General features: G+C 41.2%; 1 protein-coding gene across 1 annotated transcript; it reads left to right on the top strand.

The window, feature by feature from the left end:
* The first annotated feature begins 475 nt into the window (after positions 1–475).
* LOC107116966 (vomeronasal type-2 receptor 26-like) lies at positions 476–8,974 on the top strand. The gene is made up of 6 exons (XM_015418999.1): positions 476–516; positions 2,407–2,698; positions 3,479–3,691; positions 5,984–6,211; positions 6,315–6,441; positions 8,076–8,974. Exons 1-6 carry the CDS (start codon positions 476–478, stop codon positions 8,972–8,974), a joined length of 1,800 nt encoding a protein of 599 aa, XP_015274485.1.
* Positions 8,975–11,856: the final 2,882 nt, after the last annotated feature.

Raw genomic sequence — 11,856 nt, 5'->3', positions numbered from 1 at the left:
GGAGCCTTGGGCATCTTTTAGAAGCATATTTTAAACTTTTGGTCATGTCTGCTTGCTCCGACACTCATCTCTGATCGCCATATTGGCTCTATATATATAGAAAAAGCAGAGGCCAAGGAGAAGTCTAAATAACCTGAAGTAAATCAGTCATGTGATTCCCTCACCTACAGTATGAAGTTGTATTGTTATGGTTGCCAATTGCAGTTTGGGACATTTCTGGATATTTGAGGGTAGAAGCTGGTAAGAGCACGGCTTAGGGACGGAGGGCTAATAACTAGGGTATAATGCTGTACAGTCCACCCAGCTAAGCAGACATTTTCTCCAGGAGAATTTATCTCTGTATTCTGGAGATTGGTTATAATTCTGTGGGATCTTCAGAACCACGTGGAGGTTGGTAACTCTCTTTTTCATAGACTTATTTAGCAATCCATTGAGGCTTGGGGCTGAAATTGGCCTCCTGCCAGACTTCGTGACAATGAATGCTACTTTCTACATATCTTCTTTGCTGGTTGTCAGGTGTGTGACCCAAAAGTTCTCAGTTGGGAGTTAATTATCTCCCAAGAAATGGTCAAAATTATCGGTTTCTTTCTAGCTTTGATTGAGCTTTCTGGTTATACCAGCAAGGTCAATAATAAACACATTGGATACATGCTATAAAACTAACTTTTTGATGAGCACTGCATGTGTGAAACATCTGGGTTCAGCAAGCCATGTGCATGAGTCTTTCCCATTAGATTTTATGGCATAGATCTTACAGCACATTTACAGCATCTTTCCTTAAGAATGTCCTGTCATGCTCTGTTACTTTTAGAAATCTACACCTGTATATAATATTGAACCTTATCCCTTATGTTTCCTGAATTATTTCCTCATTTCTGTTTTCTTAATCTGAAAAATCATGTCCATGAAAGACCTTCTGTGTAACAACTGCACTCACTAGTTTATTGCTATATGAATTACTCTCTTTTGAATAAGATTACAACAGTTCATACACTGGTTATTATCCAGCCTCCTCCACTGTCAAAGTTTTCTCTACCCCCTCCTAAATGTAACTATGCAGTGAATGAAAATAGTAAAAGTTTTTTCTTTCTTTCTGTTTCCCTATATTTGTTTGCTTTGCACACTAAGGCACTGCTGTAGATATTTAGTGCAAATGAGATTTTTTTAATGCTCCACAGAGATTCACATGAGCAAGAAATAACCATTAGGAACTGCCACACAGGAGCAGAATGAAGACACCTGTGAACCAACGGAGACATCTCTTGCATATGAGGAAGGCTGTGACACAACTGATGTGAGATAATGAGGTTGATGGAAACAAAGGGGTTCTGTATCTGCACGGGAAGTTTTATCATGAAGATATTGTTAATAGTAGTGTTGCTGCTGCTGTTTCCATGTGGTATAGTACAGAGGATGTCTTCTATTAATTGTGCCATGTACAGTGATCCGTTTCCAATTCCTCACAAATTTTATCAGCCAGGAGACCTTATCATTGGTGGAATTACAACTCAGATCATTAGCTTCAACGATGCTCCCCTTTTCATGGAACATCCCACACATACAGTGCTTTATGAACCTATGTAAGGATTTCCTCCCCACCCCGTAATTTATTATTGTAACAGAGATGGGATTATTGAGTTGTTTTCAGTTGGGGGAAAAGCAGTCTGGGAGAAAAATCTGTTACCACTTCTTTTGGTTGACTGCTGTGTGCCTTCCGTGAGAAGAAATGGTAAGGCGAAACCACACTGTGTCAATTGATGGTTTGGATTTAGTCTTATACATGTCATGGTCTCCTAAAATAACTTACCTCTTCTTTCTGTGTATAGATATCACCAGTGATAGCTCTTAAAAATATACAGAGCAATGATGTCAGGCTGCCAATAGGAATGAGATGCATTCTTGCAAGCTTCCCAGTTTGATCTGAATATTCACAATTTGATTTCTGTTGTGTAAGGAAGTGACCTATACAACTTTTTGTTTGCTCCAGTTTCCCCCCCCCTCAGTCTTATTATCAAACAATTATGTTTTTTTACAATTTTACTTCTGAATTCATATCATATCAATGACACAAACATTGCATGTGTATAGAAATAATATATATCAGTAGAAATCTAAGCATAATAACCCCCTTATAAGTCCATTGGTAGGCTTTGAAAGATGGAACCCCAAATTAGATTGCATAATATATTATAGATAAATGGGGTAAAATGATGTCTAGGCACAAACAATCCATAGGACTTTGGTATGTAAAAATGGATTGAAAGAAACCAAAGAACCATCTACAGTAGCAATAAAAATGATAGGGACCAAATCTCATGACAAGGTATGAGTTAAAAAATTTACAGTCCAGGTGGGAGGACAAACATTGTACATGCATTTTTTGTTGTTGTTTTGTTAACTTTGCAGATCAGTAACAAAAAACTACCAGCACATATTAGCCTTGGCATTTGCTATAAAAGAGCTGAATGAGAATCCCAATTTCTTACCAAACATAAGTTTGGGTTTCTACATCCTCAACAGTTACAACCTTGGAAGGATGACTTACAAGGCCACCCTCAGCCTACTTTCCACACAGAAGAAGTTGGTTCCCAACTTTAGCTGTGATATCCAGGAGAAACTTATAGCTATTGTTGGAGGTATTTTGTCTGAAACTTCTGCCAATATGGCCACCATTTTCAACATTTACAAGTATCCACAGGTATGCTATAAAAATGAGGCATGAAGACTTCACTATTCTGGCAAATAATTTAATATTCCAATGTAATCCATTTGAAAAATAACAATGCACTATTTTCCAGCTCACGTATGGACCATTTTCCTCAGTGCAGGATGACAAAAAGCTTTCCCATTTTCCTCAGTGCAGGATGACAAAAAGCCATTTCCTTTCTTGTTACGGATGGTACCCAATGAAGCCTATCAATACAGAGGCATTGTACAGTTACTTCGGCATTTTGGGTGGACTTGGGTTGGACTCCTGGCTATGGATGATGACCATGGAGAAAAGTTTTTTGAGACAATAATACCAATACTCTCTGAAAGTAGCATTTGTTCAGCTTTTGTATTCAGATTGCCTAAAACAAGTTATGTTGAAGAGGGGGTAGATTTGTATTTAATGCAGTGGGGAAAATACCCTCTTCTCATGGACAGAAGAGCCAGTGTATGTTATGTACACGGAGAACCTCCTGCCATGTTGACTTTAAGAATGTTTCTGTATTTAGCACCTTACTTTTTACTGCCTCCTTTGGGTAAAGTGTGGGTAGTTACATCACACTGGGACTTTGAGTTCATCTCTAGCCAAAGGATTTCAGATATACAAAACCTTCATGGTGCAATATCCTTCACAGTCCACTCCAGTGAGCCACCAGGATTCCAAAAATTCCTTCAAGCCATAAGACCTTCCTGGGCCAGAGGAGATGGCTTTATTCAGCATTTCTGGGAGCAAGCATTCAACTGTACATTAAAAATGTTTGACCGGCAGGAGGTATATAAGAAAACATGCACTGGGGATGAGAAGCTGGATAGCCTTCCTGGAACTCTGTTTGAAATGCAAATGACTGGCCTCAGCTATAATGTCTACAATGCTGCCTATGCTGTGGCACATGCTTTACACGACATCCACATATCTAGATCCAAAGGAAGAAAATTAGAAGAGGAAGGGAGGCTAGATTTCCAGAATGTTCAGCCATGGCAGGTATTTGCACAGAAGTTCTTAAAGCAGGTGTGCCGAACCCCCTTATTTCTGGGTATGTGGTGATTTCTTCCTTCACTCTTTTACAAGTTGGAGCGGTCTTATTTTTCACTGACACTGTCACTGTTTGACCAGGAACCCACCCAGTTCATCCTTCTGTCACACACCCAGTCACTTACTGATGAGACCTTTTTATAAATATTAATCTCTGTGGCTTTTCATGAACACCGCCCTTTGTATGCAACGACTCTTGTGGTTTAACTTTGTCAGATGCTTCACTTTGTCAGACACTGAAGCACATGCGACTGGGAACAATAAAACAAACAAGATTTTATTTACAAGGGCAGGCAGGCAGGGAATGTATATATATATATGTATATATATATATACACAAGGAAAAAGTTGATGCCGGTGGATACGTAGTTGCAAATGGTATCAGATTTAGGTTAGTTCCTTTATAATCATTCCCTTTAGATGTCACAATACACTACACTCTCTCTCTAAACTCAACCCCTGTGCTGTTCTAGACGGCCAGTTTTGGTGTGGATTTCTCAGGTGCTCTCCATCTTCACAGAGAAATACCTCCACTATGCCTTGGTTTTGATTTTGGACACCCACTACTCCAATAAACACTCATGGCAAGCACTAAATCCACTAAACCAGACCCTTTCTCCAGCAGGGTATAATTTCTATGTGAGAGAAATGTGTATCTCTTATTTAACCACCAAGAGCTTATTTTCCTTTTTTAGAGTTTTCACTATGGTTTTCACCTTTGGCTTTTCTCAGATTCCCTTAATATTGGAATCTATATAGACATCTCATTTGCTCCAACATGACTCAGAGATGTTCAACAAGACTACTCAGTCCCCTGGCATAGTACCAACAGACTAAAACCAACTGACTGTCTCAGCTGCCAAACTCCATTAAACCGTTTTTTTTTTTTTTTTTTTTTTTAAAACCCCCCCCCCCCGGAGTTCTGCATCAGGATTACATCACTACTGCTAGTCAAATGACGGCAGGTGTCTTTTCTTGCAGGCTGATCCCAAGCCTGGAGTCCATCACAGCAGGTTAATTGCATTTTATCACTGCCTCCTAACAAGAACAGAAGACACCAATATTCCAGTTAACTAGTTTATTAATGACTTGTCTCAAATTAGTGGAAGTTGGGGCTAACAGTTCATTATGGTTATCTGCATCGTAGGCAAACCAACTGTGCCTCAAAAATTAGCCAGAGTTACCACTGACTTTGCTTAGTATGTAAGACAATGCCAAGAGGTGTTGAACCTCATTTTCCCTCCCCTCACATGCCACTTTGGCAGCCAAGGGCTCAATTGGTGCTACTCAGCGACCAAAGCACTTCCCTGCCTAGCAAACCCAGCTGTTTGAGCTAGTGATAAATTAGCTTGGAGTCAACCCTTAGATGGCTCAGTTTGCTCACCAATGAAAGATCCCTGTACTTGAGTAACTTGTACTATTCCTTGCTAAAGCTTAGCAAAAGATCGGGCCTAATTAGCTAACTGAAGCACCCGGCGACCCGGCAACGCCGCTGGTCACTGGGGGCTGTTTTGCCGCCCTGAGGAAGGCGGGCAGCAACAGAGCCATGACGCCTTGCATCGTGACGTGGGCGGGGGGCAGAGCCGGCTTAGATAAACTGCCAGGCTCTGCTCCCACCAGAGGAGAGTTTGCTCACCAATGAAAGATCCCTGTACTTGAGTAACTTGTACTATTCCTTGCTAAAGCTTAACAAATCAAAAGATCAGGCCTAATTAGCTAATAATAGTAACCAAAACACTGTGGAGCATGCAAAAAAAAAAAGCCTCCTTCCAGGTTGATTTGAATTAAGCCCAATAATTTCTGTTAGGGTCCTCAAAAGAAGTTCAGCAAAAGCCTATTATGCAGAGCATAGTAGACCCAACACCCTTCTGACAGTTGGCTGCCCAACAAGAGGCAGCAAATGGCTCACCAAGAGCTAATAATGCTTTCACAGCTTATTTAATTAGAGCTTACACAAAGAAGTACTGCAGCCCTAGAGGCTGGGAAATAACAATCTAGTTGTGGACACAACTCTTCACTGTATATCTAGTACCATGAAAGGGCCAAGGGAATGGTCTCTCAGCTTTCAAAATCCAGTACTTCCATACACATGGCAAATACTCTATGTGTGTTGCTATGTGCATGAACACAATCTGAAATGAGTGAACCCAGATCTAGGTAAGGTGAGCCTTTGTAAGCCTGATGGCAAAGATTTCAAATTCTTAATTGTTCCTTCTGTTATATTTTCTTTTTTCCATCTAGTTCCGCAACCTTTTAGGGAGGATCTTCTTCAATAATAGTGCTGGTGATACTGTACATTTTGATCAATATGGAGAATTACTTGCTGGCTTTGATGTTACTAACCAGGTTACTTTCTCAAATGGATCATTTGCTAGAGTAAAAGTGGGAAGGCTTGATCCTCAGGCCCCTTCAAGCAATGAGCTAACCCTGAATGATAGTCAAATTGTGTGGCACAGAAGCTTTAACCAGGTGAGACTTCTATTAAAAACAAGGCTTAAAAACACTTTCTGTAAGCCAGGCATTTTTTCTTCTTCAAATCTCTGTGTTAATTTTCTTTTCCATTTGTGGACAGGAGCTGCCCCTTTCTGTGTGCAATGAAGCATGCCAGCCTGGTTACATCAAGAAAAAGAAGGAGGGAGAGAAGTTTTGCTGCTACGATTGTGCACCATGCCCAGAAGGAATGATCTCTGAGCAGAAGGGTAGGAGATGTACTTTACTACATCATCCTCATCATCGTCATCATCATCATTGGTCATCTATTCTAATGCCAAGCTAGCCAAATATGAGGATACTTAAGCCATGAACAGATAAGATAGATCTTTCTACAACCTGAAAACTATTCCAGCTTCGTACAAAAATCTGAAATCAAAAACTAAAACCAAAACAAACAAGCCCCCCAAGCATTGTTGTGTTTTGTTTTGTTTTGTTTTTTTAAAAAAATACAATTATAAAAAGAGTGAGAATATGGAGGTGGTCTGGAGGACAGAAAGTAGAAATAATGTAGGGAGGGGGAGAAAGGTGAAAGTGAGATGGCCCCACGTCCTTGAGCGTTCCGTGCCATGCAAGTTGGCCTGGTCCAGTAGCTCACACCACACAACTGGGCCATAGTTTTCCTAGGCAGAGGCTGGCAGCATGGATGAAAGCTTAAGACAGAGGGGCTGATAAAGGTAAGTTGGTGGGAAGGAGAGAAGGAAGCAGGAAAAGGGAAAAGGCTATAGGGGCTTTCAGAGAAGGGAAGAGGGGGAGAAGTGGGAGAGGGGGAAATGAGATGCCCCCCCCAAAAAAAATCCTTTCAGGTTCCCATTTGTTATGCCTAATTTTTATCATGTCCAAATCTGTGGATACTTACATTCAGAAAATGAAGCCATGAACAGACAAGACAGATCTTTCTAAAACCTGGAAAATGCCCCAGGTTTGCAGAAAAATCTGAAATCTAAAAAAGGAGACAAGAGGAGTAAACCTCCACCAAATGATAAAATGAGTGACCTTAGCTTTAAGAAACAGATGCCTTCAGTCTCCATTGATAGGCAACCACAACAGTTTCCCCACCCTTCAAGATCTGGTTTCTGTCAGTAAAATGGAGAGGGAGGGGCAAAATTCCTTCCACTTTCATCTCATTATTTTTTTTCTTTTGCTATGAGAGCCAGCATGGTGAGGGGGTTAAGAGTGATGGACTCTAATCTGGAGAACCTGATTCGATTCTGCACTTTTCCACATGAAGCCAGCTGGGGGACCTTGGGGCAGTCACAGATGCTTCAAAGTTCTCTCAGCCCAAAAAGTAAATCTAGCTCACCACCTAGTGGTGTGTAATGCTAAAAGATCTAGAACTTCAGACTGCCAGACAATCTTCAGGTCTCCTGGCTATACTACACACAATGCTATATAATCATCGTCATCATCATCATCATCATCACCATCTTTTGTCATGATACTATTCTTGATACTGATGGCCCTATTGATGTCTTGCAACCAGATACAGGTAGCTGATGTGAACAATATCCTCCCTCTCACTGGAGGTGTTAGTGCTATGTAGACCTAAGGCTGTATTGTGGAACAGGAAGGATGCAGTGTAATGGGTGTCTGACAGGCTGCTTATCCAGCCAGCCATCAGCACCATGAGCTATACCATCATCCAAAAATCATCATCATGTATGTAGTGAAGGGAGGAGGAGGAGAAAGAGGAAGGGTGTGGAAATATTTGCTAGCACATGTCTATAATTCTCTTTGAATGGTGACAGCCTTGAAATACTTAAACAGCCAATAACTGGTCTAAGGACTGTAGAAATAGAAATAAACTGCCTGACTACTTAAACAGCCCTTTTTATTCCCCCAGACATGGATGCCTGTGTCAAATGTCCAGATGACCACTACTCCAGCAAAGACCATAAACAATGCAGTCCCAAGATCACAAGCTACCTTTCCTACAAAGAGACTTTAGGGATAATCTTATCTATGTTGGCGGCATTTTTCTCTCTGATCACAGCTTTTGTACTTGGAACCTTCCTGAAATACAAAGACACTCCCATTGTCAAAGCCAACAACCGAAGCCTCACCTATATTCTCCTCATCTCTCTCCTGCTTTGCTTCCTCAGCTCCTTGCTCTTTATTGGACAGCCAGGGGAGGTGACCTGCCTTCTGCGCCAAACTACTTTTGGAATCATCTTCAGTGTGTCCCTTTCCAGTGTGTTGGCCAAAACCATTACTGTTGTTGTGGCCTTTGTTGCTACCAGACCAGGATCTCATATGAGGAATTGGGTGGGCAAAAAAATGGCACACTCTATTGTCCTTTCTGGGTCCTTTATTCAAATACTGATTTGTACTCTTTGGCTAAGTACTTGTCCTCCATTCCCAGATAAGGATATGCATTCATTGCCAGGGGAAATCATACTGGAATGTAAAGAGGGCTCTGCTACCATGTTTTACTCTGTCCTTGGCTATCTGGGCTTTCTGTCCATTGTTAGCTTCTCTGTAGCTTTCTTAGCCAGGAAATTACCAGACAGTTTCAATGAAGCCAAGTTCATTACTTTCAGCTTATTGGTCTTTTGCAGTGTTTGGGTTTCCTTTGTCCCAACTTATTTGAGCTCCAAGGGGAAATCCATGGTGGCTGTGGAAATCTTCTCCATCATGTCCTCCGGCGCTGGCTTACTGGGTTGCATCTTTTTCCCTAAATGCTACATCATTTTGCTGAAACCAAAAATGAACAGTCGGGAGCAGCTATTGAGGAAACTTTGAAAATCTCAATCCTCTTTGGTCTTGCAACCAAGATTTGGGCTGAATGTTGATGTGTGTTTCTGTAAAGAATGAAGGATTTCTTATTTCTTCCTTAACGACTGAGGTTACCAATAACAATCCTGCTTCAATGGCTTTGTAGTAGTGCAGATTTAAGAAAGAGTAGCAAGAAACTGTGTCAGTGGTCATAGTCTTAACATAGGGAAAGTTTTCATCCAAATAAAGGGACTATGGGGTTTAGTAATCTATATAAACAAAAAGATCTGTCCATTCATTTGGCTTACTGTGGCATCCGTAACTCCCCCATATATGAAGCCAGATTGTTAATAGCTCGACAATGGATTGTTAATAGCTCGACAATGGAAAACAGAAGGGTTACCTACTAGGGAAAAACTGATGAATAAGATGTTAGAACTAGCCAGAATGGATGACCTAAGCCTTATGCTGCAGAATAAGAATGAAAAGGTACATAAAAGAAGATGGGGAAAAGTGTATAAGTGGATAGAAGAACAGATAGAAACTTAACATCCCTAAATTGTACTTAAAACACTATGCGAAGATCGACTCTGATATGTATGTAAACGAAATAGATGAAATGTATGTGAATATACTTTTAATAAAATAAAAATCGGGGGGGGAAATGAAGCTAATGGTCTCAAACTGTGTGGGAGTTGCAGTGCCAAACATAAAAGCAATTGGAGCATCTTCCTCACATAATCACCAGTATCCGTCTCCCTCCAGTTTTGGCTTTGGAAATCATTTTAGTGTCTGGAAGGCACAGGTCACCAGAAACATAAATCTAGGCATATGAAATTGGATGACATAGTTCAGAATGGTGATGTCACTTGCCTTGCACTTCTTCTTTTGTGTGTGTGAATTCCATGTGTTAATTAGTATTTGGGTGAAGAGGCACTTCCTTTTATCACAGGGAAGTGACGTTATGATGCCGGGCACGCTGGGGGCGGGACCACGGCCATAAAAAGGGAAAACTCTATGGTTTTCCCTTGTATGGTTGTGGCCCCGCCCCCAGCATGCCCGGCATCATAACGTCACTTCCCTGTGACGTGCATGCGGCGTGCGTTTTGCGCGTGTGTGCGTACGCCAGGATCCACCCAGGAGTCCCCCACTGGCAAGGTACGTCCCACTTGGCAACCATACATCAACTAGAGCCCAGGCCCTTTTTATCATGGACCCAGCTCTGTGGAATCGGCTCCCCGAAGACATGAAAGGGCTCTCTCCTTGGAGATTTTCGGGAGGTGCTGCAAGGCCTGCCCGTTTTCCAGGGTGTTTGAGGGTGTTTGAAAAGCAGGCTTCTTTTAAAGGGGCGGGGAGGAGAGATTTGGGTTTTGCTTTTAACTAGCATTGTAATTGAATGGAGCTGCGGTGGCTCAAGTGGTTAAGATGCTGAACTGCAGGCTGTGGAAGGTCAGTAGTTCAGCAGTTCAAGACCCGAGTGCCGCAAGACAGGGTGAGCTCCTGTCTCTAGCTCCAGCTTCTGCCAACCTAGCAGTTCGAAAGCAAGAAATTGCAAGTAGATAAATAGGTACCACTTCAGTGGGAAGGTAACAGCGTTCCGTGCACCTTGGTGTTTAGTCATGCCGGCCACATGACCACGGAAACGTCTTCGGACAGCGCTGGCTCTTCGGCTTTGAAATGGAGATGAGCACCACAACCATAGAGTCGGATTCGACTGGCTTTCGAGCAAGGGAACCTTTACCTTTACCTTAGCATTGTAAGTGACCTTGAACCACAAGGAAAGGTGGGATATAAATGTTTTAATACATAAAATAAATAATAAAGGGAAATGTTTCTTTTAAGAAGAGTCTCTATAGGTAAGCTTCTATTATGAGTCTATTTAGAAATAAATCCCTTCCAGCAAAGGCCTCACTTCTCTCAACAATTTGTTTATGGTTCCATTGGTTTCTGACTAATTAAGGGTGATATATTTTTCAGTCTGTTGTCAAGTGACGAAAATGGATTTCAGAGAAAAATATTTTTCTAAACTATTTCATTACCTGCCATGGCAGACACTAACCTACCAGGGAGTAGAAGTTCTCCCCTATCATTGTCACAATTACTGTTTTCCTTCACTACGCAGTGGATTTCCAGCAGCTATTAGACCAAACAATATCTGCATCTGCAAGATACTATAAAAAACCTACCTGGTTTTGGGGGGTCTAGGGATAGGCAGAGCTTTTTTGGTCTTTTGTGTAAAAATATTCCCTCCACATTCTAGGATTTGTTTCCTCACGCTTACCCCAATTTAAGACAAAAATGCATACCTCTTAATAGCTCTGCACCTACTTTCTTTTCCTTCCTTGATAGCCTGCTATGTCTATGTATGTTAGAGTTTTAAAAAGCACAACTGAAAAATATATTAATAGAACCGCACAAATACTTCTCACCCCTCACACACTCATCCATAGTACAAATTCCTTTCTTTTTCTGTCATGCTAGTTAATTTTTAAAAGCAAAATCTGATAGAGACTTCTCATTTATTTCCACACACAAGGTTATTGATAGCTTTAGCTTCAAATGGGTTGCCACCAAATTTTATTAAACACACTAGGCTTTTATAACCAAACCCATTATTCCTGAAAGGAGAAAGTAAATTCATAGATAAACTACATTCTTAAGACATACTCATGAAAAAGCAGTTACCAAATAGGACCCACTGGTAACTGTTAACAAGACATGGTGCTGATTGTGGTCTTGTTGCTTCTACTGCTTTGCCATTCTGTATGCAGGACACAGACTATGAGTTGTGCCAGACCTGAAGATCTTTTCCCTATCCATCATGAATTTCATCAGCCTGGTGATCTTATCATAGGTGGGATGACTTCTCATATCTTCATCTTTCAGAATGCTCCCTCTTTCGACAAACA

Source organism: Gekko japonicus, unplaced genomic scaffold, assembly GCF_001447785.1.
Source record: "Gekko japonicus isolate JY-2015 unplaced genomic scaffold, Gekko_japonicus_V1.1 scaffold3260, whole genome shotgun sequence".
Taxonomy (NCBI): Eukaryota; Metazoa; Chordata; class Lepidosauria; order Squamata; family Gekkonidae; genus Gekko; species Gekko japonicus.
Note: the sequence above shows the minus strand (reverse complement) of the source record. Positions and strands in the feature narration are given on the sequence as shown.